The 27,130-nt window shown below is 44.4% G+C and overlaps 1 protein-coding gene across 2 annotated transcripts in view; it reads left to right on the forward strand.

Moving 5' to 3' along the window:
• SLC24A2 (solute carrier family 24 member 2) overlaps nt 1–27,130 on the forward strand; it is a 225,368-nt gene that overhangs the window by 183,477 nt on the left and 14,761 nt on the right. For both annotated transcript variants that reach the window (XM_032880507.1, XM_032880508.1), the window contains 2 exons: nt 506–624; nt 19,810–19,950. In XM_032880507.1, coding sequence (XP_032736398.1) covers nt 506–624; nt 19,810–19,950 — 260 coding nt within the window. The remainder of the gene's footprint in view (nt 1–505; nt 625–19,809; nt 19,951–27,130) is intronic.

Below are 27,130 nucleotides of genomic sequence, written 5' to 3' on the forward strand. Positions count from 1 at the left end.
TTCAGTAAAAAAAAAAAAAAATATATATATATATATATATATATATATATATATATATATACATATATATATATATATATATATATCCATCCATCCATCCGTCCAAGGGGGATAGTCCTGGGTATAAATATTAGTGTGTAGATTGAGTATGGTTTTGGTGGGAAAAAAAAGGTCTCTGTTCATGTTCTCGAATGGTTACTTGGTGATGTGCCTAATGTAGAAAAGGCCAGCCAGGGGAGGTGAAAGGGGGCTCAAGATATAAAGCCGGACTGAGAAAGCCAGAGAGCTATTAAAGAGAGGAGGAGGACTGAAAACACCGAAAGGTACTGGGGAGAATGGTAAAAAATCCTTTGCCATTTGGCACCACCCCAGCCTGGGTCTTACCACCACCCCTCAGAGACCACTGTCTTCTCTGGCCCAGCATTTCAGGACGTTCCTTCCCATATGGCTCTTACCCCCACTGACTCCATTTGCTTTCTCTGTGTGTGTCTACGTTGTACCACAGAAAAAATCGAGCTCCCAAACAGCACAAGCACGGAGGTTGAAATGACACCGTCCAGTGATGCTTCGGAACCCGTACAAAACGGAAATCTGTCCCACACCATTGAAGCTGCGGATGCCCAGGTACGGCTTTCTCCCCTTGCTCTTGATGTCCTAGCACCAGCAGCTCAGACCTTCCATTCTCCTCAGAGGCGCATGCTTCCAGGCAGAGCCGGTTCTCTTCGTGTCTGTGGCTCAGTACGGGCAAAGAGCCCCACATGCATCAAGCTCTTTGCGCACTGAATGAATTCACACATTCTCTGAGCCGCTGCTTCTCAGAGTGAGATCGGTGGCCTCGTGCATATAATCCAGACATCAAAATGCAGATCCCTGGGCTGTACTCCAGACCTGATGAAGCAGCATCTTGGGGTAAGGACATCCAGGTATCAGCCTTTTAAACTTGCCTCCCGGGGATTCTTGGTAAATGATGGCTGTTCGGTGCCTGTTGCGGTCTGATCCTTTCTCTGTGTCTTTAAGATCAAGGATAAGTAACCAAGGAACTCCAGCCAGTCACACCTTAGTTAACCCCCCTTTGCCTTCCCTGTCTCTGCAATTGAAATTAAACCGTACTCTGGCTGGTTTTGCCCTCCAGTGGTGCAACCGATAAATAGCTGCTTGGCCTAATAGAATACTCAATCTTCTGCGTGCTCTGCGCTGTGGGTTTGGTACTGGCACTTTGCATATATTGCCTTTAAACCTCACAGCTGAAGGTGGAGGTCTTTACTTTCTGCATTTTAGAGGTGAGGAAGCAAAAGCAGGACAAGATGAAGGGCTTCATCAGGATTACCTATCCAGTAGTTAGCGGAGCTGAGATTCAGTCCCTGGTCCATCTAAATAGAGTGCCGGGACTCTTGCCACCACACAGCACTGCCTCTGGACCACAGCTGCTCACAAAAGGAAGCACAAGCCCCAAAAGGAGGTGATGCTTGCCACATTTCTGGATCTCCACCGCACCAAGTGTATCAGGATTTCTTGGGTATAGAGGCCCAACTCACATTTTCATCAGGCACCCTCGGTCCGCGTTTCTCAAACTCAAATGCGCTTGCAAAGCTCCTGGGGGATCCTGTTAAAATTCAGAATCAGACATGTCCCGTCTGGAGTGGGTCCCAGAGTCTGCAAAGCTAGCGAGTCCCCAGATGGTTCTGGCACTGCTGGTCCAAGGACCTCACTTGGAATAGCACGGCTGTAAAGTTCATGGCCTACTTCTCTAGACAGAATTTTCCCGATGAGCCGAAAAGTTACATCCCCACAAATAGAAGCCAGACTATGACAAATCTATTCCGGCGCTCTCTCCTCCTTTATGCCAGGATACACTCTGCAATGGAGCCTGCTCTTCTATGGGAGAAAACATGCTAATTATTGTCCATTGCCCTTATCCCCTAAAGGAATAGGCAAGGAAAGTCTCTTCGCTTGAAGGAAAGGGTAAAGATGTTGAGCACCTTTTTGTGTACTTGTTGGTCATTTGTAGGTCTTCTTTGGAAAAATATCTATTCAGGTCCTTTGCCCATTTTTTAATCTGGTTATTTACTTATTTTGCTATTGCGTTGTAGGGGTTCCTTATATAATTTGGATATTAGCACCTTACCAGATATATGGGTTGGCAAATGTTTTCTTTCATTCCATAGATTGCTTTTCTTCTTGTTGATGGCTTCCTTTGCTGTGCTTTCACAAAATATTTATCTACACCAAATGACTGTGTTGTGCACCTTAAATAGATATGATCTGTATCGGTCCATTACATTTCATTGACGCTGGAAAAGAAATAATGAAAGGAAATGATAAAGAAAGGGAGCTCCTTCTGCCCTATCTCCTCTGCCTTCTAGGCTCTCTCCCTTCTGCCCAGAGCCCTGTGGTCCCTTTGCATTAGCTCAAGGGTAAGCTGGCAGAGCAGCTTATGTTCCCGTGGATAAGCAGCATGTGGCAGCAGGAGGCGGGCCCCAAGGACATCTGGCTGCCCTTGGGGATGGCACAGTCACAGGTGTGTGGAGGGCAGCGTCCTCATCGTGCCTCTCCATCTGGCTGGCAGAGGGACAGCTGTGTCCCCCAACAAGTGAGCGCTTTGCTGCAGGGGAGGGAGAGAGCCCTGCCTGACCCCTCCCTGAGCAGAGCTGTGCCCCCAGATATCACATCGGGAAACAGGACAGATTTGTGCACCACTTCAAGGGCAAACAGATCTCCAAAGAGCCACCCGTGCTGCCTGCAGGACAGCCTGCTGGAGGCTGACAGGTCCACCCAGAGTGAGTTACCTAATCTCGCTTCAGTGTCCCCATTGACAAATTAGAGATACTAACGGTGCCAGCCTCGTTTGGGTTATTGGGAGAGTTGCATGAAAAAACATATGGGAAGGGGCACCTGGGTGGCTCAGTGGGTTAAAGCCTCTGCCTTCGGCTCAAGTCATGATCTCAGGGTCCTGGGATCAAGCCCCAAATCGGGCTCTCTGCTCGCAGGAGCCTGCTTCCCTCTCTCTCTCTTCCTGCCTGCCTCTCTGCCCACTTCTGGTCTCTATCTGTCAAATAAATAAATAGAATCTTTAAAAAAAAAAAAAACATATGGGAAGCACTTAGCACAGAGCTAAATGCTGCAGTTTATATCATTGTGTGCACACACTTAGCGTATACATCCCAGCCAAGGTGTTCCTGCTCGTTTGGGTAAAATAAAAATGTAATGCATATAGGTAGAGAAGCTGCAGATGAACACACACACACACACACACACACAGATGAATATATATATTCATACGAGTGTGTGTGTGTGTTGTGTGTGTGTGTGTATGGTGTCTAAGGGTAGTCAGGATATAATAAGTAAATAAATAAACATTTGTGGTAAGTAAATAATTATAGCCCAGTGTGACTGCAGCTCTGTGCAAAGTGCTGTGGGAGCCTGCCTGAGGAAGAAGTTGACACTCCCAAGAGAAAATATAAAAGCTTCATGGAAGAGTTAACATTTGACTGGGTGTTGATGGGTGAGTAGGAGTTTGTTGCTCAGAGAAGGAAATGACAAGTGCAAATGTGTAAAACCTTAAGAGGGAAGTTCGTGTTTAGTGATGGGTGAGAAGGCCAGTGGACCTGGAGACCAGAGCAGAAAGTGAGGAGGGAGGAAAGATCCACAAGGTAAGGTAAATGGGGCTGAAACTCTTCAACTGTTCAATCAGAAAAATTTTAAGTGTTCATCTAATATGTGTCAGGCACCATGCTGGGCACTGGAGATACCCACACGTTCCAGCAGACCAGAGAACTGGCAAATACAAACCAAGATATAGATGACCACAAGGGCCAACAAGAAAATTCAGCATGGTGGTGTGGTGAGGACTATTGGAGGGCTCCTGTAGGCTGGGAGCTACGGGGAGGCCTCACAAAGGAAGTGGCATTTGAACTGAGGCTGAACTCCAAGGAGGGAGCCAAGGAAAGAGCACCCACCCAGGCAGAAATGGGTTAGGCTTGTTCAAGGAACAGAAAAGTCAGTGTGGCATATGGGTAGGGACCAGAGGGAGGGAGGATGGTGACAATGAGGTGGGACAGGAGGGTCAAGCAGAGCTGCCTCACCTTGTAGACCATGATAAAGAAGTTCACGTCCTTCTAGGGTCACAATAAGCCACTGGAGGTTCCCATCTGTGATCTGCCCTTCTACAAAAATCCCTAGGCCTATGCTGCCATGTGGAGAGTGAATTTGGGGCAAGAGGGTTGTATACCAATAGTGGGGCGAGGGGGTCGCTGCAGGAGTTGAGGCTAAGAGCTGATGGTGGCATGGACCAGTGCAGTAGACATGAAGGAGCGTTGTGGATTGTGAAGGGCATTGTAGGCTCCACCAGGCACCCCAGACTTTACCCTGCCGCAAGTGGGGAGCCACAGAGGTTTAAAGGAAGCCCTGTCAGTGTCGTAAGAGAGGAGCATAGTGCTTTCAAGTTGCTCAAGAGGGGCCAGAGTGAGGGAAGACTGGATACGGGGTGGCAAGGGAAGAGCCTCCCAGTTCAAGGTTCAGCAAACAATGATCCGTGGCTAAATCTGGGCTCTAGCCTGTTTTAATTCAACCCGTGAGACAAGAATGTTTTTACATTTTTAAAGGTTTAAAAAAAAAACAGTAGCAGCATATGTGACAGAGACCATATGGACCACAAAGCCTAAAATATTTACTATCTGGCCCTTTACAGGAAAAGTTTGCCCACCCCTAGACCATCTGCAGTCTTAAAAAAAGAGAGAGAGAGAGAAAGAAAGAAAAAGAATGAGGAATTTCTTCATGTATTGATATGGAACGATCTTCAATATATGTTCAATGAAAAAGGCTTACTGCCAAATTGTACCCAGTCTAGGATATTTGTATGAGGGGAGAAAACAGAGGGAAATAACATGTGTATTTGCTTGGGATGCTACCGATAAAAGTGGTTGTGCTCACTACCTCCTGAACCAGGGCCTGGGTGATGGAGAACCAGAGTGGCAAAGAGTCTTTGCAGTATGCAGCTTTCTATAGCTTTTAAATTTTGAACCCGTCAACTGTATCCCTATTCCCCAAAAAATGCAACAACAATAAAAATAATAATGGGTTAAATTAAAACAGAATCAGTATGGTTTAGTGGTTTAAGATCAGAGACTCTGGAGACAGACCACATGAATCCAAATCCCAGATCCGCCACTGACCTGCTCTGTGACTTTGGCCACCTAACTTAACCTCTCTGTTCTCCATTCTCCTTCTCTGTGAAACATGGATAATAATCCAATTTCATAACAATGCTGTGAGGATAGAATGCTCTTGGAACAGTTCTTGGCATGTAGGAAACACTGCCTGGGTGTTTGCTATTATTAGCGGTACTTAGTAAAACTTAAAAAATGGTATCTATCAAGGAACCCAGGTGCCAAGGCCTGAGACCAAGTATTGGCTGTGACAGGAATGGCAATGGCTGGATCTGAGAGCCATTTCTGAGGTGGCATTGAGCAGATCTGGCCCCAGAGAGGGAACAAGAAAGGAAGGTGCAGGTGATCCTGAGGTTGCCAGGCTGAAGTCACTAAGTGATGGGGTTTCATTAGGGCTTGGACTCCAGAATCAGAATAAAGATGCAAAATCAGAATGCTCTGCCCATCCCCCGCCCCAAAGCACAGCTTCTCCAGAGATGATTCAGTGCCTTTATGGTGTTAGTTTCATCTGTTTCCCAGTTGTGTGTTTATCACGCTACATGAAGAATGAGGTGTGCATCCTAACTTTATTCATGGAAATTATGAGCCCCGTGCACCACGCACGCATTGCAGGTAATCTCCGGAGACTTGAGCCTGTCTCGTGTAATTAACCTGCTGTTTCAAAATCCCTATTTACAAGGGAACTAATTTTACATTGACACCTCATCTCTAAGAGCTTTCTCCAGTACAGGCTTGACACTGGCAACGAAGAACATTTTTAAAATAGTCTCTTTCGCAGAGGGAGCCCCTTTGCAGGAGGTTTTCTGCTTCATTTGTATGTTTTCTGGAACCAAGAAATAATTTGACTTGTAAACGGCTTAGTGCTAATTATCTCCTCCCGTGACTGCTGACACAATGCAGTCATTGCGTTAGAATCATCTAACGCAGAACTGATTCGAGCTGCTGCAGAGAATTTGCCAAGCCTCCAAATTTGCAATGTCGGGACTTTAACTGGGTTCAGAAGACGATTAAAAGAAACAGTCTGTCCTGCCCAGGACCCAGCATTTTCGTACACTTTCCTTCTGCCAATCTAGACAACAACCAGGTGATGGCCCTTGGGCAGTTTGCTGTGTGAATCAGCCCAAACTTGATGCATTCTGGGGCTCAGTGCATGACGTGCCAGAACCCCCTAAATACACATTCACAATGACCGGGGCGGAAAGGGCAATGCCTTGCAAATGTCTTAGATTCAGCAATCTGAAAGTCTGACTTTTTTTTAATTGTGTCCTACGTGTTCACATATCGGGAGCTGGTTTTTTATATGTTGCAGCTTTTATTTCATTTTGCCTTGAAGATTTTGCTCTGTCCTTAGGGAAATCAGAATTGTCCTTGCTTTGGTGAAAAGTTGCACAAGTGCACCAGTGGGCAAACAGAATTATATAAGAAAATCGAATTCCTAGGGGAAAAAAAAGATGTAGATAGGTAAACACTCAAGAATGTATAAGATGCATGCTTTTTTTCTTACTTGCTTTCTGTACACATAAATATCACCTTAGTGTGTTAAGCTTTTCTTTCCTCCTTTTGGGACCTGAGCCCTGATTTATTTCTCCCCAGTCTAGCATTGGCCTTTACCTAAGCTCAGGAGAGTTTTTAAGACCAGCTTTCATGAAGCCTCGCAGTGCTGATAAAGATGTTACAGTATTATGGGACTAAGAATGAGTAAAAAAAGATGATGAAGGCCAATTGTAATTTTAGATTTTTCTTGAAAAATAAGAGAAAGTGTATAAAATATCTCCTTTCCATTAAATGTGGATCTGTGAGGATGGCTAAAAAAAAAAAAAAAAAAAGGCAGGGGCACCTGAGTGGCTCAGTGGGTTAAGCCTCTGCCTTCAGCTCAGGTCATGATCCCAGGGTCCTGGGATCAAGTCCCACATCGGGCTCTCTGCTCAGCGGGGAGCCTGCTTCACCCCTCTCTCTCTGCCTGCCTCTCTGCCTCCTTGTGATCTCTCTCTCTGTCAAATAAAGAAAGAAAATCTTTTTTCAAAAAGAGGCAGCAGTTAGTATGGGTTTTTCTTGTTGTTCTTTGGTTTTGGAGCTCCTTTGGGAGACTTCATAATAAATTTTGGTCAAAAATGTTAGCTCGGGGGCACCTGGGTGTCTCAGTGGGTTAAAGCCTCTGCCTTCAGCTCAGGTCATGATCCCAGGGTCCTGGGATCGAGCCCCTCATCGGGCTCTCTGCTCCGCGGGGAGTCTGCTTCCTCCTCTCTCTCTCCCTACCTCTCCGCCTACTTGTGATCTCTTTCTCTGTCACATAAATAAATAAAATCTTTAAAAAAAAATGTTAGCTCTGATAGGGGTTTCCAAGATTATTGAAGAAGATGGCACCTAGAATCCCCATGATGTCTTCCTAAAATATTACCCTGAGTTAGCAAACTTTTATGTTCTCAGCCACAGTGAGGTTTAACCCAGGGTTGAGAACCTTGAACATTCCTGTTATTCAAAGAGCGGGTATCTTTTCTCAGTGACTAAGGTGTAACAACCAGCTTCACCATTTTGAGAGTTTAAAAATAGCCAAGGGTCGTGTTTCCCCCATTGATGAGATTATTCAACCTCTTGGAACAGGAGGGAAGCATAATAAGAGGATTCTAGCTCCTGAGAAATGCAGGCTTTGGTGGAAAGTGGGATGTGTCTGTGTGCCTGATGCTGCTGGAGCACGGGGCAGGGCTGGGGGGAGATGCAAAGGCCCGCCCGTGAAAGGAAAAGAACATCCAAAGATTCCCCATCTGGCTGGACTTTGTAAGCCCCACGCCATGTTGGAATTACGATTGCCTCAGGAAAGAAACTCATGAGTATCAGAGAAAACCCAGTACAAACTATTTTTTTAGAAAGTAGAAATTATAGTGTCTTACCTAACAGACCTTATTGCAGGAGCTCATTCCATTTCTGGAAGAAGGAACATTTTTTTCAAACCTAGACATATATTTATCTAAGGAAAAGTTGAGATCCAATTTGTGTATCTGGTGACCTGAACAGTAATTACGAACTGCTTAAGATGCACCCAAAGGCCTTTCAAATACATTTTAAAATGAAATTAAGATCAGACTTGAGTTTCTGACTTAATTTGAATATTGACAAAGAATTATATATTCTCTGAGAATCTTACTATTAATAATACCATTTGTCATTGTGCTTTCTGAAAGAGTTTGAAGAACGTCTATTAATCATGCACATAAAGTACATTAAAGGTTGACTATTAGTAAAAGGGAAAAAACTCTATTACCTCCCTGGGGGGAAAAAAAAAAACACTGACATTAATATTACTGTTCCTATGAGTAATTCTATTCCATTCGATAGTAAAATGATGGGAATGATTTTTGAATTATTTTTTATGATTCTCCATAGCTTTTACGTTGACAAATCTTTTATGATTTGTATCAGCAAGATTTATGAAACCCATGAAAACGATACAAAAAAACAATTTATAACAGCAGTACAGAAAGCAATCCGTCTTGTCCATAGGTTGCACCTCGGAATTATTTGGGCAAAACGCAAAGTGAAGAAAAGCAATTGCATTCCACCAGACTCTTGAGATGCCATTTTATATTGCAATGAAATGGTTTCTTGGCTCTCAGAGAACTTGGTCTTCCAGACAGCTCCATCACTCACAGCAAGATCCTTTGAAAACTTGATTTCAATTCAAAGTCATATAGAAGCAGATTATGGTTTTTTCTGGACGCTGTTGCTGAGTGAAACCTTATCTTGTTTTTAATATGCTAAATTCTTGATGTTTGGGTTGGGTTTTCTTTTTTTAATTTTTCCATCTATATGTTAAACAAACCATATGATGGTATTATAAGGGGAGCGAATTATTTCCTGCCACTAGGTGGGCAAAGATTTATCACTTTTTTTTTCTTTTAAGATTTTATTTATTTATTTCACAGAGATCACAAGTCAGACAGAGATCACAAGTAGGCAGAGAGGTAGAGAGAGAGGGAGAAGCAGGCTCCCTGCCAAGCAGAGAGCCCCATGTGGGGCTCGATCCCAGGACCCTGGGATCATGACCTGAGCCAAAGGCAGAGGCTTTAACCCACTGAGCCACCCAGGTGCCCCAAGATTTATCACCTTTTAAAAAAATTTGTTTGCTACTTAAATGTTAGCCCGGTTGGTCCAGGATGTCCACACAAAAGGCAGTATAAATGTCTCAGATGGTGCATCTTTCCAAAAAGGAGATGCTTTTGACTTACCTCTTTTTGACTTATCTCCTTGGAAAAAGTGATAGAAACAGAAGATAAAAAACAGAGTGGAGGGGCGCCTGGGTGGCTCAGTGGGTTAAAGCCTCTGCCTTTGGCTCAGGTCATGATCCCAGGGTCCTAGGATCGAGCCCCACATTGGGGTCTCTGCTCAGCGGGGAGCCTGCTTCCCTTCCTCTCTCTGCCTGCCTCTCTGCCTGCTTGTGATCTCTTTCAAATAAATAAAATCTTTTAAAAATAATAAAATAATTTAAAAAAACAGAGTGGAGAGAATGAGGTATATTGTTAAGTATATATATATATATGCATATATATGTATGCGTGTATATATATATATGTACATATATATAAATGCAAAGACACTGAGAAACCAAGATAACAAAAGTAAAAGACTTTTTGAAAGACTCAAAGAATTAGTGAAAAGGTGATTTCAAAATAAATTACAGCAAGTGAATACAATGATTTATTTCAAAGCCAAAAAACCTATTGAAAAAATGAGACATTGTTAAAAGATAAATATTCATATTGTCAGTGTGTGTAAGTCTGCTTGGACTACCATGACAAAATGCCATAGACTGGGTGGTTAAAACCACAGAAGTTTATTTTCTCACAGTTCTGGAGGCTCTAAGTCCAAGATCAAGGTTCTGGCCAATTCACTTCCTGGCGAGGGCTCTCTTCCAGGCTTATAGATGGCTGCCTTCTCTCTATGGCCTCCTATGGCCTTCCTTGTACACATAATGCAGGGTGGGGGGCACCCTCTGATGTCTCTTCTTACAAGAACATTCATGCTGTAAAGCTCAGGGACCCACTTCTTTGAGCTTATTTAACTTTAAGTAATTCCTTCAAAGTCACATGTGCAAATCCAGTCACATTAGGGGTTAGGGCCTCAATGTATGAATTTTGGAGGGACACAAACATTCGGTCCATTATTTACAGTCAGTAAGGACTCATCTTAAGAGTGGAGTAAACAGTTTTTTCCAAATGCAGCTCTCTGGTTTTCCATCATTGAGATCTAACAGCTTTTCTTCTTCCAGACTGTCCTGTTTTTATTCCCCTTTCAAAGAAGAATCTAGCAAAAGGCAAATGAGGTCTCCGTTAGCCATAGAACCCTCAGCTGACCCGTCCCAGAACTCTTGAGTTTGCTTTCAAAATGAATCACAATGCACCTTCCTTGACAAATCCTGAACTACGGCTCTGGTGTCCCCCAATTTTATTTTTTCTTGTGTCACTTGGAGATTTTGAGTACAGATTTTTGGGTCTGTGAGACCAAAATGATCCACAACCCAGTAATGAATATTTTTATAGGTTGATCTTTTTCATATGCAATGTTCTATTTCTGTAATAGATATAATGAAGGCCACTGGTATGTTGACCCCACTAACCGACCGATTAATTTAGGAAAAATGGAGAAGCGAATCACTTACCATCTGTCCCTGAGTCAGCCAGTATTTATGGGTGGGAGTTGGTCATAAATTTCTATTGCTCTTTCTACTTCTATTTAAGCCACCTAGTCTACTGCATTTTGGTATGTCAGACCAAACAGGCTAATATACTAACCATATGGATATTTATCTTTGAAGTATCTCATTCTTTAAATTTCTTTCTTTCTTTCTTTGTTTTGTTTTGTTTGGGGGGTTAGAGAGGCAGAGGGAGAGGGAGAGAGAGAATCTCAAGCAGACTCCATGCTGAGCACAGAGCCCGAGGCAGGACTCAGTCTGAGATCATGACCCAAGCCAAAATCAAGAGCTGATTGCTTAATCAACAGAGCCACCCAGACACCCCTAAATATCTCCTTTTTTAATATATTTCCTTTGTAAAGCACTGGTGTGGTTTGCTCTTACGAAATGGAAAGCGCTCTCTAGAACGTTGCTTGGGAGGGACCTTTTACTTGCCAAATAGTTGTTGATTTCGGAGACTTTCACTGTATTAAAATGTGACTGTACATTTTTGGCAACTTTACCTTTGAGAGTTCCAACTCTGCTATTGTTTTTAGCTCTGCACAAAACACAGAATCAAGGTGTCACAATATTTTGAGTCTTGCCATCTGCTTGGAAGCTTTGTTTCTGATAGAAAGTCTACTTACAGCCTACCTACTGAAAGAAAATAGCATTTTCTCCATCGAGCTGTGGAATTTTCCCTTTCATCCTACTTATAAAGTCCTTCTACTTAGTCATGTTACCTAAAAGGAAAATAAATTAGTTTGTTGACATCACCATAGTCAATGAATACTCAGTAAATGTTCAATGAATGCATAGATGGAGGAACAAAAATTTTTACAGTTTCTACTTTTATGTCAATTAATTGAATTACAGGATTTTATTGCTAGAAGTATCATAATTCACTTAGTCAGGCTTCTTTCTCCTAGATGTCTTAGAAGAAATTATTTTCCTAAACACTCAGTAACTGTTGATTATTATTTTTTATGTTTACTATGTGCCAAACACCATTTTAAGGAACCTCTATGAACTATCTCAGTTAATTTTATAACAGCAATCATGTTGTAAAAGACTTCTGGAGCAGAAGATTTATCTATAAATCCCTTCTCCAACAATTCCTTCATGGGTACGGTGCTTTCAAGATTCTTTCTCTCTCTCTCTCTCTCTCTCTCTCTCTCTCGGAGCCCGCCCCCCCCACACACACACACGCTGTACAGTGTGTGAGTGAGTATGTGGTGAATATTCTTCCCCTGAGGTTCTACAGGCCTTTTGAACGCTGAATCTTGGAGTCTGGAAATAACCTGCCTCCTATTTCAGTCCTTGCCAAAATCAGCCTCAAAAAAGTTTATTATTGTAAAGGGCTTAATCCATCTTCTCTGATGGCCCCTAGGCATTCATTTGAGAAGTAGCTAGGGCAAGATGATCCACAGTGATGGGAATCGGGGGTGGCATCAGACCATGAAGAGCACATCAAATCTCCAGCCCTCATTTTGGCCCTTGCTGTGGCTTGGCTGTCAAGTCCCCCTCCCACCGCCATCACGTGAAGCCTGGGCAAGATTTCAGTCCTTTTTCCTGGGACAGAGATACTAAAGAACAAGTCTTTCTTCTTCACGTGTGTTGGAAGTTCTGCCATCCACGGATATCAGCCTCACATCTCATTTTTAAATTTGTATCTGGCACCTTGGAGGTGGGACCCACAGAAATAGAGACCCCTCCTATCCACATACCCCCAGATCTGTTCTTCGTTTCCCTTCAAAGCTGCCCTGGATATTACAACAAGAAATACCATGGCACGAATAGCTTAGAAACAACAGAAACATATTTCTCGCAGTTCTAGAGGCTGAGAAGTCCAAGATCAAGTGGCAGGTGATGGAATCCGCTTCCGGGTTCATAAATGGCCATTTTGTTTACTGTGTCTTCACATGGTGGAAGCGGCAGGCTAGCTCCCTGGAGGCTCTTTTATAAGAACACTCTTATAATCACCTCCCAAAGGCCCCACCCCCAGACACCATCACACAGGGAAGTAGGACCTCAACGTGAATTTCAGAGGGACACAAACATTCAGTCTGCAGTGGACTCGGAGAGAAGGAAAAGAATGCAACTAAGAACAGATGTTTCTGATCACCTTTTCCTAGCAATGTGGGCCATCCAAACCACCAGAAATTAGTTGTAGGCTCATGAAAATTAGGCACAATTATGTCAATTAAATGCTTGGTGCTGCCTATAGCTAACATTTCGCGTTGAATAGGTCAAATTTATTACAAATAAGGCTGGTATCACTGGGCATAAAGCACATTTATTTTTTTATTTAACATACCTATTCTTTAGGAGTAAGGAAGGGAGGCAGTGTGAAATGGGGAAAGAGCCTTGAGCTGGGAGTAAAGAGGTAACTCGGACCTAGCCTCCAACCGTGACCTCTCTTCAGCATACCACTTCATCCCAGGGCCTCAACCACCAAATGGGGTGGCAGAGGGGCTGGTCTCGATGGACCGGAGTCCTTTAACCCTGAAATTCAGGGCTCCTTCTCTTGGAGCCTAAAGCTCCTAGCCTAACTGATCTCAGAGGGCTTGGATTGCAGCTTGTCTCTTGTGATCTAATAGTGTCCACACAATGAATGGAATAACCCAACTTCATGGTCAAGAAGGTGGCCCCACAGTAGAGCATCGCAGGGGAGGAGGAAGTTCTGCCTCACCAGGACGTGGATTTTAAGGGCTGCTGGGACCTAAAATGCAGTGAGGGGTACCAGGACCTGGTGCCTTACAGATCACACATAGTATATGTCCTTTGGCCATTCCAGCATTTCCACTGGTTTGCCTAAGATCACACAGCTAGTTAGTCCCAGAGGCGAGCTTCATGGCAGAAGGGAAGAGGGCTAACATGCATTGATCCCTAGGTCTCTACCAGGCACTGTGCCTCCTGGAGTTGCCGGAGAGTTACCATCCTTAGTCTGTAGATGAAGGCCTCCCCATCGTCTAGACAATACGCATTCTATTAGCCCCTTTTTGAAAACCTTGTTGGGAGTGCGGTTATTTTAATATTCTCGATGTGCCCACCCAGTCTCCTGTCTTGGGCTGAGCGATGTTTTTCTGAATCTGTATTCCCACCCTCGGCGCCTCTCTCTGAGCCCATAGGCGATTCCTAGCACGCCTCACGGTCTTTTGGTGAGCTTCATCCTGTTTGGTCATTCATGTGCGCATCTGTGCAGCCGAACAACAGGGAGATAGAAACCTATTTGCTTTTCCCAGATACAAACGACAGAAAGAGCAACAATAGCAAATATGTTATGGACATTCTCTTTAAGGAAAAGCACAAACCACTGAAAATCTTAACCTTCACCCCACTTAACCATTGCCCAGTGCTTTAGAGTAATGAGTTCCGTTTTTCGTGGCCTTTTAAGGGCTGCCCTGTTATTCCCTCCAGCATCATGGCACACGGAAGGGGCTCCCCAGTGAGAAGGAAGAGCACTCCCAAGAGCCGAAGTATGTCGTCCTTTTTTAGGGGAAAGAGGGGTGAGACGTTCACTTTCAACCAGAATCAAACCCCAACCGGGCTGAAATCTGGGCAGATCCAGGTGATTCTCGGAGATTGCTCCTTGCCACCTGGAGATAAGATGTTATCAGCAATCAGTAACACTGAGCTTGAAGATGGCCTACGTTCAGATGCCTCTCAGGTTTTCATTTTAATTCTCTAATAGAAGAGATTGCATTAAAATGGGCTCCCCTTCACGCTGATGCGTGAAGGCTTGCACGGTGCCCTTCACAGACAAGAATAAGAAATTGGGTTGCTCCCAGGAAATATTTTTCCAGCTGGAGAAGCAACCTCTGGACTGGTGGATCCAGCTCAGGCCCCTCTGCTGGAAACCTGATGCCTTTTCTGGGGCAAACCGTCCCTACCAGGCATGAGTAGAAATAGTATAAGGTATACATGCAAAGAAGCTAAAAAGATTCCCATGAGGGGCACCTGGGTGGCTCAGTCAGTTAAGCATCTGCCTTCCGCTCAGGTCATGATCCCCGGGTCCTGGGATCAAGTCGCACATTGGGCTCCCTGCTGAGCAGGGTCTGCTTTGCCTTCTCCCCTCTCCCTCTGTGATCTCTCTCACTCTCTTAAATAAATAAAATCAGTCAATGAAATAAGAAGATTCTCATTGTAGTAGGCCACAAATGGACAGGCTATGGCTCTCCTCCCATTCGTGAGATAAATAAAAAATAACTTGTTGGTATCAGAGACCTCCTGTTCTCTTCTATCTTTCCATGGCCAGACCTCCAGGGTCCAGGCTTCAGTCTTGATAAATGAATCCTAGAAGGTGATTGTGCAGTTGTCACTTAGGGTAACACTCTCTCTTTCTCTCTCTCTCTCTCTCTCTCTCTCTCCCTCACACACACACACATACATGTGCACACACATCCACACCAGTTATCCAAATAATTACATTCAGCCACTGAGAGTTCTAGTTGTGAGTCTGCCCTACCTCATTCTACAAAGATTCAAGGCTGCTTATAAAAATACTTCTGAGGAAAAGGATAAAACGAAGAATTTTGAGAAAATTCAGCACAAGATGTAAAGGAAAAGGAAAGAGTGGGACTGGAGGAAGTGAGACAGACCCCAGGGCTGTGATTAGTGGGTGGAGGCTACAAATTTGGCTCTGAAGTCCCCCGTGCCAAGCAAGAGGGAAAAATAGTGTCATTTGCCTGAGTCACAGTATTTCTAAGATTTGTCAACGTTTCTCAAAAGAAGCATGACTTTTCCTAGGACTGAGACGTGAAAGATATTTTCCTCTCTTGATTCCTCCTAAAGAGGACATTGGATTAGTCAGGATAAGGTTCCACTGGGAGCAACCAAAAACCCAAGGAACACTGGCTTGAGTAAAAGAGAATTTTCAGTTTCTCCCAAGTCAGCATATGTAGCTCAGGACTAGAACAGCCCTTGACCGGTGTCAGGAACTCAGATCCTTTTGTAGTTTTTCTCCACTTCATGGTCCAACATGACTGTTAAAGCTCAAGCCAAAATGTTCCTATTCCAGCCTGCAGTAAGCAGAGATGAAGGACATACCTCCATTCTTTAAAGATACATCCCAGAGTTGCAGAGGATTTTTCTGTTGACCTCCCATTGGCCAGAACCTCATAGGGCCACACCTCATTGCAAGAGAGGCTGAAAACTGAGTCTTTATTCTGGGCCTAGATGAAAGTGGTCTTTCTAGCAACGATGCAGCTGGACAGTGTATTAGTTTGCTAGGGCTGCTCTAACAGATTACCACAGACTGAACAGAACCGATTCCTCACAGTTTGGAAGCTGGAAGTCCAAGATCAAGGTGCTAGCAGCATTGTTTTCCTCTGAGGCCTCTCTCCTCGACTTGCAGATGGCTATCTTTTCACGGTGTCCTCATATGGCCTTTTCCTCTGTGCACACAAGCCCCTGATACATCTCTGTGTATCCTAATCTTTCATAAGAAAACCTTACAAGGACCCACCCCAATGGCCTCATTTTATCCGAAGGGCCCTCTCTCCAAATACAGCCGCATTCTGAGATATTAGGGTCAGGGTTTCAGCAGAGGAATTGGGGGAGGGCACAGTTGAGTTCATAACAGGCAGAATTAGAAGTTCTTGCCACAAAAAAAAAAAAAAAAAAAAAAAAAAAGAACTCTTGCCACATGTTCTGCAAGCACCCCTCCCTGAACAGGGAGCCCAACATGGGGCTCAATCCCAGGACCCAGAGACTAGGACCTGAGCCAAAGACAGACGCTTAACTGACTGAGCCACCCAGGTGGCCATTCATTCTGTCTCCTCTTTTAAGTCCAAGCTTCCTTGGAACAAAGAGTTAGAACCTAGTGCCCTAGTTCACACCAAAAGGCACTCAGTCATTACCCGTAGATGATGGTGGTCACTGCCCAAGAAATCACAGCAGGAGCAGAGCCTGGAAGCCAGCTCCGCTGATTTTCCAGCACCTCCTCATTTCACCACACTGCACGGATCCCTTCATGGTCGGACAAGCAGTACACATTCTGTGGCAACTTAAAGCCGTGCGTTTTCGTCTCAGAAGTTCCATATCAGAAATTAGAAAAACCTGAAGCAGTGATTGCCGTCCCCGGTTTCACACAATTCTAGGGCTTCTACAGAGACCCCAGCAGGCATCAGACTATTTTAAGCCCTTCTATCAGAAGTCACTTGAATTTTTTTCCAGATTATTTTTCATTGTTTTGTTTTCTGCAGACACCCCACAGGAGATTTAGGGGGCTAGGATGGGTTGCTACAAGGTAAAAGCCACGGTGCCACAAGTCTAGGAAAAACTGAAAAATTGGTGCCCTAACCTCAGTGGCCTCTCACCAGGGTTGGGACTAATAAACACGCCAGCAGCCCCAGCTTGGGCAAAGGCACAATGTGCCCCAGACTTCGAACAGTATATTTTCTCCACTTTTCTAACCAGCTTGCAAGCTGTTGCCCATTGAACTAGAGTGTGATTGCACTTGGCAAGATGACAATGAAAAGTTTCCCCAAAATATACCAACAGCCTTGCTCCCAGGACACCTCTCAAATCCACCCCAAGTTCTGGGCTCCTGTACTCGGTAGCAGGACTCTTCCCCAAGGGGCCATGGATTCTGCCTGAAGAGCACTGTTTGGCCTGAGACACAACTCTTCCCTTTGCCCACTTCTGCCCTAGCAACGCCACCTCGAATGCAGCTTTTGGCACCTGCACAATATAGCTAATTGTTTGCGCTGGACAGTAGTATGTTTAGAGTTTATGCATCTAAACAGACAATTATTTTCTTCTATTTGCTAGTGGCACTGCCTGCCTGGTGACTTTGGCAGATGGAGAAAGGGGCTAATCCGTAGGTTATAAGCAGAAGGGTTATTGATGAAATGTCACCATCTGTTGGTGTCATTAAAATGATATGAGTCATCAAGAGTTGCTTTTGTTTTTTTCTCAAAGAAAGGTTAGCTCAGAGTTTAGAGGGAAGTTGCTGGATTGCAGATGGCGGTTTGAGAGGGACCTGGGGGCCGGGAGGGTCAGTCCTGGAAGGGGGGAGGAGCCTCGATGAATTTGTCAGATGAGCTGGATGAGTCTTCGAAGTGCTGGAATCCTCTGCCTGAATAAAACCACCCATCTGGTATGAGATGAGGTACTTATTAGGAATGATGTAATCCGTCAACTATCCCATGATTCCTCCTCATTTCTGAGGCATCTACTGGAGCGGGGTGGGGGGTGGGGGAGAGTCATTCATTTGGGCCCAACAAGAAAGATCTTATCTGGGAGGGAGCAGTTAAAATGTGCCTGTCTCCTAAATCCTCCTTGCCCTCATTACAGAGGGATTATTCATGCGGGCCAGCTGACACCCTGGAAGGCTGGCAATCTTGGTGGGGAATGATATTCTCAACGTCTGCTGTATCTCCTGGGAGGATGTGGTGTTGTCTCAAAGGGGGAGCCAGAGACAGTATGCCCAAGCTTCCATCAGGGACGGGAGCCCTCAGGATGGAGAAAAGAAAGCAGTGGGCAGAACCATATGAATTGCGTAGCAAAGGAATCGGCTTTTGGTCTTGTTGACTTTATGGACTCCCTCCCTGTCAGTTTCATTGATTTCTCCTGTAACTTTTTCGTTATCTATTTTCTTGGGCTTACTTTGGATTTAATTGGCTCTCTTTTCTCTAGTTTCCTAAGAAGGAAACATAGATCGTTGATTCTTTCTTCTTTTCCAATATGGTGCCTAACAAAGGGATGGGGAGAATGAGAAATATATTTAAAGAGGATCCAATGACAAAAAAAACACTGTGCCAACTTCCTCATTCTGCCTTTTGACCTAATCCTCCTAATTCCCCCATATTTGTTGCTTATACACTCTCTTACCCACTGCCAAGGACATATGCCCAGAGAGAAAGAACCTGTGATTACCAACTTCTTTCAGTATGGCTTAAGGTTCCTTTTACATAGACATTTTTTAATGTTAACTCTTGGAGAGAAGAGTGTGGGTGATTGTGCAAACCACTACAAATCCTTTTGGTAGTACTAGGGCTTAAGTTAGAAATAAATATTATACTGCACTGTGTCGGGCCCTGCGTCTGGGTGAATCCTTTTCTCCCATGCTCCTGGCCTGAGCCTGCCCCCTCAGCCCCCTTGTGGGGAGAGGGTGCGCTGCTCTGGGACTTCAGAAGCCTCTGACCTCAGCAGGTGGTGCGGGCTGCTAGGTCAGAAGCTCTCAAGTTCACCCTGGACTCTGAGATCCCGTGCCGTTGACACCCCCCGCCCAGGTTCCGTGGATCACTCAACCCCCATACTCTTGTATCTCTGAGAATGGGACACGTGTTTCTGTAACAAGGCTTCGGCTGGAATTAAAATGGTTTGGAATTTAACAAGATGATTGTGCATGGTTAAAAACTCACAACCATACGACAGTCCATGAGCTTGATGATTCCAGGGCCAGGGAAGGAAGCTGAGTATTGTTACTGAATCGTTTCTATGGTTACTTGCCTTTGCCCACAAAGAGTCAATGCTGTCAATACATATAAATTTATTTTTAAAAATAAAAAGATACATTTTTTAAATTTTTAATTAAAAAAAAAAATCCTTCCCAAGGATTCCTGGGATGAATCCTATAGCTTTGTCTTCAAGGAGAAGGGAAGAGGAGAAAAAGGTGGACATTCGAGTCTTTTGGTCTACGGATGTGGTTTCCATAAAAAGTCCGTGGATCGTTGCTGTGGGCCACCCCAGCTGAATGATCCCTTCCTTTAAGGCAGAAGCTGAAGACTGTTCAGGGAGAGAAAAAGAAGTTCCTCAGTCCTCCTGGGTGCTTGTGTCTTGTCTGTCCCTGATCCAGACTGTGACAGATGGGGCTCTCGTACAAGCCTAAAAGTCACATGATGAACTGCTGGGATGACCCGAGAAAACTCCTGAGGGGAACCCGAGCGCCCCTCCCTGGCTTAGTGCTCTTGCTCTTGCACATTGTTGTCTTTTTTGTTCGTTTATTCTTTCATCTCTGTCTTTCCACAACAGACCACGGAGGCGGGTGAAGATGAGGACGACCAGCCTCTTAGCCTGGCCTGGCCTTCCAACCCCCGCAAGCAAGTCACGTTCCTCATTGTGTTCCCCATAGTGTTTCCCCTCTGGATTACCTTACCTGACGTCCGCAAGCCGGTGAGTAGATCCTTGTTTAGTTGACCCTTTGGTATATAGGTATATATATACTTGGTATATAGATATATATGGTATATAACAGTATACCTAGGTTGTTGCCTTTTTCCTTAAGAGGAAAAGGGGGGTGACACATGAACATGTGTACGTTTATATATGTCTGAAATCTCTCTGGACAGGTGCACAATAATAGTGATGGTTCAAGTTATCCAAACTATGGACAAACCATCTCAAAACTTAGTGGTGCAGAAACAACAAATATTTTGTTCTGCTTATGGGTTGTGTAGATCAGGAATTCAAATAGGGCACATTGGGGCTGGCATGTCTCTGTTCCACAACATCTCGGGGCCTCTGCTGGGAAGACTTTGAATGGCTGTGGAATGGACTTATCTGGAAGCTTCTTCACTGATGTTTCTAGGACCTGGACAGAGATGATTCAAAGGCTGGGTTCACCTGCGATGGTCTACAGGAGAGCCTACCTGTGGTTTCTCCATGCGAGTGGGGCTCCCTCACAGCATGTGGCCTCAAGAGAGTCAGATATCATTGATGAGAAATCAGGGCTCCAAGGATGAGCATCCCAGGGGCCCAAGGCAGAAGCTGCATGGTCTTTGATGACTTCGTCTCAGAAGTCACACACAGTCACTTCCACTAAAGTGTAGTGGTCAAAGCAATCATAAGTTTGTCTTGATTAGAGGGAAGGAGACAAAAAAATCTACCTAGAATACATTGATGTCACAGAGGCTAGGACACCCTTGATGGAAGGAGTGTCAAAGAATTGACAACCATGTCTTAAAACTACCACAGTGATTGTCTCTAAGAAGGGGAACTGAAGGTTGGAAGCAAGAGGGGAACTCGGATTTTATTTTATTGAGTATTTGTGTACATGTGTATTAGTCATTCAATTCAAAACAATCATTTAAAGAAATGCATTCATGTAGTATAAATGCTTACATATCTTCTCCATCCTGTATTGTTCTCATTACTCTAATCAACATTCTTTTCTACCATTAGTATGTACCAGGCACATTGAATACAACAACGTCTTATGAGCACCAAAATACGATCTAAATGGAGATCAAATCAAAACTGGGTTCTTGGACCAGTGCCCCAGAGGTAGAGGAACTAACGATAACAAGTAGCTGTCCTTTTTATTATGGATCTACACACCTATCTCATTCAACCAAGGTGTGTACCTACTGTCCATCAGTATGTACCATGTACTTCCAAGAAGCTATATTGTGCAGCCTCAGGGAACAACTAGCATAGGTATGTGTACACACAGACACACATATACTTTATATTTCTATTCCTTACATATAATGTTATATATTATTGGCATAAGTAGAAAGAAACTTAGGCACAAAGAAGTTAACCAACTCCTGCCTGATCACTTCCTTGGGGATGGAGCGGAGATTTACACCCAGGTGTGAGTGACCACACAGCTTGGGCTCCCCCTTCCTATTTCATGATACCAGAAGGTGGGAGTCCAAAAACATTATTTCTGAGAGCATTTACAAGAGGACACCATGGTCACATATGGCAAAATTTAGCCCAAGTCTTAAGAGCCCCGTGGTGATCCACTTTCTGTACTCAAAGAAGACAGAAGAGAAAAGAGAAATCCCATCCCACTGGCCTGGCCTATAAATGATCTAGGCCATTGGAGAGCCACGTCTTGTCAAGTACAGGCCAGGAAAGGAGCCCCTCGTGTAAGGACTCCCAACATTAGAGGCTTCCCAGTGAAGGGGGCGTGTAACAGGTGCGGCTCACTTAAAGCAACACTTAGGTTTCTTCATTCACAACGCAGTTGCAGAAGATCTGCTCCATGCAAAGGCCAGGCTTCCTGGCAACCTCCAGCCGAAGAGCTGGAACGTGTTAAGTTTCTTCGCGGCTCACATCACAGTGACATTTTGGAGATGTGCGTGCTCACGTGTGCTCTCGCACATGCTTTCTCTCTCTCTCTCTCTCTGTCCTTCCATTGTTCTGCTGTTCAGACCAGTGTTTTTGCTTTGCTTCCCAGAGGAAAATCAGAGAGACAGACCAGCTTTCCTAAATCCCTGCGGCAGGCCTGGTGCAGCATGGCACCAAGTAGCGGGGGCTGATGGATGGCTGAGAGGGAGTTAGCCCACACGCCACTGGGCGGTCAGCAAAGGGTGCAGGACTGGAAGGAAGATGCCAGTGATCGAGGCCCAGGCTCTCACGTTGGCCAGGACCCCCAGGGAAAGGCCTGGCAGAGTGCGGATCGTCAACGTGATCTGAGCTCCCAGGACAAGGATGCTGTTAGGGGAGATCAAAGCTCTGAAACAGCCGCTCCTGGACAGCACACAGGATTCCACCACACAAGTCATAACCCGGCTCACAGCAGCTCCGCTGGCTGATGCTGGAGCCCCCAGGGGTACGGAGCAAGAGGATGCAGTTTCATGATGCTCTCCTCCGTAATACCGCAGACTGTTCATTCGCTGCGCACAAGCCTCGAGAGCCAGCCCCTGGGCTGGGGTAACCAATGAGGTTCTTGCACTTTGCACAGCCAGGCCAAGTGCCATCCCTGGGATGGACTGGATTTTTTTTTTCCTCTCTTTTTCTACATAGCCTGTGGGCTCACCCCAGCAAAAATGCGACTCTCAGCACATTTGGTTGTTTTAAAATGTCCTCAGCCAAATATTTACTGAGTACCTATTACGTGCCAAGCATCAAGCCTGTGTCTGACAGGTGAAGGCCCAGAATTCTCAATTCCTATCTCTAAGGAGCTCTAAAGTTAGTAGAAGAAACAAGGCATAGACTGTAGAGCAAGACTGCACAGCCGTGTTGCCAACAGGAGCTCGATCCAAGCAGACGTCTCCTGACTCCACAAGCATTCTCATTCTACCACCGTGACCACAGTGGTTCACACCCCCCCATAACCCCACATAACTCACGAGCTGCGCAGCCTTCAGGAAGTCAGTGTTCAGTGCTGGACCTCACGTTTCCTCCTCTGCGAAAGAGAGGGCGGGAAGATCTCTCCACTCCCTGCCGCCCATGACATCCTGTGATTAGGGAAAGCGTAAAGAGATGACCGTTACTACAGCACTGCAGATCTAAGGGGCCATACGTCCCAGTTTTCCCAGGATAGTCCCAGTTTAATCCCAAAGCATGCTGGTTTGGCAGATGAATTATATGGCCCTCCTTTGCATATACAAAACAGAACGAATGAAACCATGCCAGTTGATACAAAAGCCAGTAAGTGGCCTTTTGATCATGCTTAGCACAGAAGAGTTTCAGGAGGTTTGATCTTGGATCAGTGATCACCTGCTGTGTAACACCCCTGCCCAAAATGTAGTGGCTTAAAAAAGGAAGCAATTTTTTTAGTCCAGAATTCTCTGAATGGACCATTTGCTCTGGGCTCAGCTGGACAGTTCTGTTCACTGACCTGGTTGGGGGCTTGTTGGTCTAGGAGTAGGTGTGCGGAAAAGGCTCATCTCTGCCCCACTTGGTCCCTGACCCTTGAGCAGGCAAGCCGGAGCTGACGTGCATGATGGTTGAGTTCCAAGGGCAGCAAGAGTGAAAGCTGCAAAACCTCTTGAGATCTAGCTCGGAATCTGCATGCTGTCGCTTCTACCATGTTCTGTTGGTCCAAGAAAGTCCTAAGACCAGCCCAGATTCAAAGGGTGGGGAAACAGAGCTCACCTCTTGTTAAGAACTGGGAAGTGCTGTGGTCGTCTTGGCAGTCCACCACGGCCTTTATGCCCTGCCACCAGGCCCTCCTGAAAAAACATCAAGGGAGAAGAAAAAGAGAGGAGAAAATTATTAATTAATAAACGTTAGCTCCTCCGGAGGGCCTGGCAACTCTGTTTCCCCAGTATTTTTTGAATTACCCGTGGAGATGAACGTTCCAAACCTTGACAGTAATTACGAGGAAAACATGATTTTTTAGTAGCCATCCAGTTTCAGGGTAAACAGTACTCCCCCTTGTTTTTCTTTCCACTTCATTTATATGCAAATTATATGACAGTGTTTGTTGGTTTACACACACTTCCGATTAATTCACTTTCATCGTTTTCTTCAAATAATGGCTTTGGTTTCAAAGCAAAAGAACTAAAATATAAACCTTAATGAGGAACATGTCTTTGATAAGTATTGAAAATAATAAAGGAAATAAAGACCTCCAAAAGTTATCTGCGCTCCTGACTTAGGATGGGTGATCTTATAAATTAAGAATGCATCTAAATGCATCAAAATGTGACCATCTGAACGGGGGAGGTACCTAAGAAGTCAGCTCTGTTCCTGTGATTCATACCAGTCATTGATTCATCCACCAAGTATTTACTGGGTCTGCTGTGTCCTGAGCACAGTTCTAGCAAGAAGGAGGGGATTGGGACCCAGAGAGGTTTAGTGACTTGTCCAAGCTCACCCAGCAAATGAGAGACCCCCAGCCCAGTCTTGGCAGCCACTCCCACTTTTCTGAACCTCAGTTTCCTTGTCTCTTAAAAACCAAATTGAAGAGAACATCATCTAATAAACAACTGCCACTATTATCTGAGCACTTACTATGTGCCAGCCACTTTGGTAGACACTTCATAGACCTGAAATCCTCAGAACAACTAGATATTGTTATTCCCCCCATTTGGCAGATGAAAAAGCTGAGGCTTAGAAGGTGAAATGATTTGTCTCAAGTCACATGTCTGGTAATCAGTGAGCAGAGATTTCAGTACTGGTCATATTCATCCAGAGAACACACTTTTAATCTGTCACAGGATTGTCTGGGGGACTGTTGTTGGATATGTATGTCCCCAAACCTTGCACAGAATAGATGCTCAGTGAATATTTGTCAAATTTAAATCAGTAAGGATATGGCCAATTTGTGCAACCAGCTAATGTCCAGAAACATTTTTCCAGCCAAGAAAGTATCACACTGATGTACTAAAAGCTTCTAATGAGAACATTAGCTGTCTATTATACACATAAACCATTATACTGGGAACAAAATGGCGGGCACATGGACACAATTTGCTTTTTTGCTAATTAGGATGAGGTTCATCCCAGCAGATGTTAGGATGAGCCACCATGACTAACCAGAAATTGACATGTCAGACCTTGGCTTTAAGGGCTGTTTTCCTCCTTCCAGTGAGACTGGGAACTGGATAATTGCACAAGTGCGACTGGGGAGCGATGTCTGGGATAAGAGACCATAGCATCCAAATAAGGGGAGTCATTCAGAAAAAAATGAAGGGAAAAGGAATTACCTGGGCTGTGAGTTTGGAAAGATAAGGTAGTTGGACAGTTGGGAAACATTTAACTGAACCGCCGATGCCTAAAGGGTTGATGCTTCCCAATCAGGGACAATATGGGAGGTTGGGTGAGGCAGATGGCCGTTCAGCCGGAATGCTAGCCTCTATCTCCCTGATGCTCCTTGTATTTTCTGACATTCAGAGCATAGGCTAGTGTTACAATGATCATCACCATCATGTCTATAGCTGGGTATATTCTGAGCATTATTGGTCCTGTTTTTCTCTAAGAGCAAATCAGTATGACCTAAATATCAGGTATATATGCCAGATGGTCAGAGAGACCTAGGTTTGAATTTCAGGTCTAGTTCAAGATTTGAATACAGAGAAGGTATCTGGCCTTTACCTACCCCTAGTTTATGGTGAAGACCTGGAAACTCACCAATAAAAACTATCTTTAATTTCTTGTCACTGAGCCCCTGATACAATACTAGGTATATATAGATGTCCATTAATTACTAATTGGCCTCTTGATCAAGAATCACAAGCATCCTTGAAAGAGGTTTTCATTAGCATGTTGATGTGAACTTAGTTCCTTTATATCCTTAGCCTGCTTCCGTAGTTTCTACCTTCTGCCTAGGAATCTATGGTGCAGGGATGATGTTTTTCAGTTGAGAAATAGGTTCAAATAATTTGATTCTGACTTGTCCCATTACTCAGTGTACAGATGTACAAAGGCATACTAAAGAAAAAAATAATTATATAGTTAATAAATGATCAAAGCTGTAAAATGAGCAATGTATGAAATGAAGACTCTCCCAAGATCTCCAGTACATTCATCGTACCGGAGAGTATGAAGACGGTACTCCGTTCCCTCAAAGGATGCTCAGAATCAAGTTCACAGCTTGGTGATTGCTCCAGTCTCATGTGGCCCCATGTCCCAAGAAAGGCCTTTTCCTTCCCTGTAACAGAGCCTGGCCACAGGAGATGAAATTCTCATCCCACTTAGGATCCTAAAACCGTGACCAGAGGAAAAGAATGGGGACTCCAATCAGCTAAACGCTATGTCTGGGGAAACTTGCCTTCTTTGCTCTGACAATTTAAGGCTTGGAAAATCTGGTCTCCAGAATCCAGCTGAATCATCAGCTTTAAAGGAATTTGTCCTCAGAAGTGAATGTCTCAGTGTCCACTTTGAAAACTTGATGATCTTTTCTTTTTCCATAACTCGCTAAAGTGCTGGGGCCTGTCTTTAGCCACGATATTTTCCTCCTTCTCACTGTGGCCTGATGTCTCCCCCAATTTAATCAAGCCCACGGGTCTTGCAAACACTGCTGCTAACAAAAAGCACCCCCCCAAAAAAAAGCAGCACTCGTTAAGCAAAAGAAATGGTTAGTGTGAAATTTAACAGAACAATATGAGCAATAATAAAAAAAAGTACTGAAAACTCAAAATTAGTAAAAAGAACATATGCCTGGTTTGCAGCAATAGAAACTGTGTTTGTTATTATCTTAGATATTCAAAACATTGCTAGGTACAAGTTTATCTTTTCCTCTAATGAATCTCTCAAAAGCTATGACAAAAAGCGTTCTGTATGACTGCCCAAGGTCAGCTCTTGAGACAACTGAGATAGCTTTCATCCAAATCAACTTCAGAATTCACTTCTCGGGACAAAATTGGATGGCATTATCAAAGCAAAAAAAAAAAAATGAGATTGTTTCTTGTAGTGGAAAGCTTTGAAATAAAAAGTCTTTGGCAGTAACAGGTGAGAAGCTGAGGGCATTCTGCTACCTGAGCCTGTTTTAAAGGGCCCCAATTTTGCAGAAAAAGCTCTCAACAAAACACCAATACAACCCCTGCAAGCTTGTTCTCTTTGTAGTGTGATCAGGTAAGAAACACTGCATTTTGAGTGTCTGCTTTTGGCTAACGTTTGAAAGAAACTAAAAGTGTTCACACTGAGCTCTGAGTCATGTATAGAATTGGTGAAT

The sequence above is a fragment of the Lontra canadensis genome, unplaced genomic scaffold (genome assembly GCF_010015895.1).
Source record: "Lontra canadensis isolate GAN:19392208 unplaced genomic scaffold, GSC_riverotter_1.0 scaffold70, whole genome shotgun sequence".
Lineage (NCBI taxonomy): Eukaryota > Metazoa > Chordata > Mammalia > Carnivora > Mustelidae > Lontra > Lontra canadensis.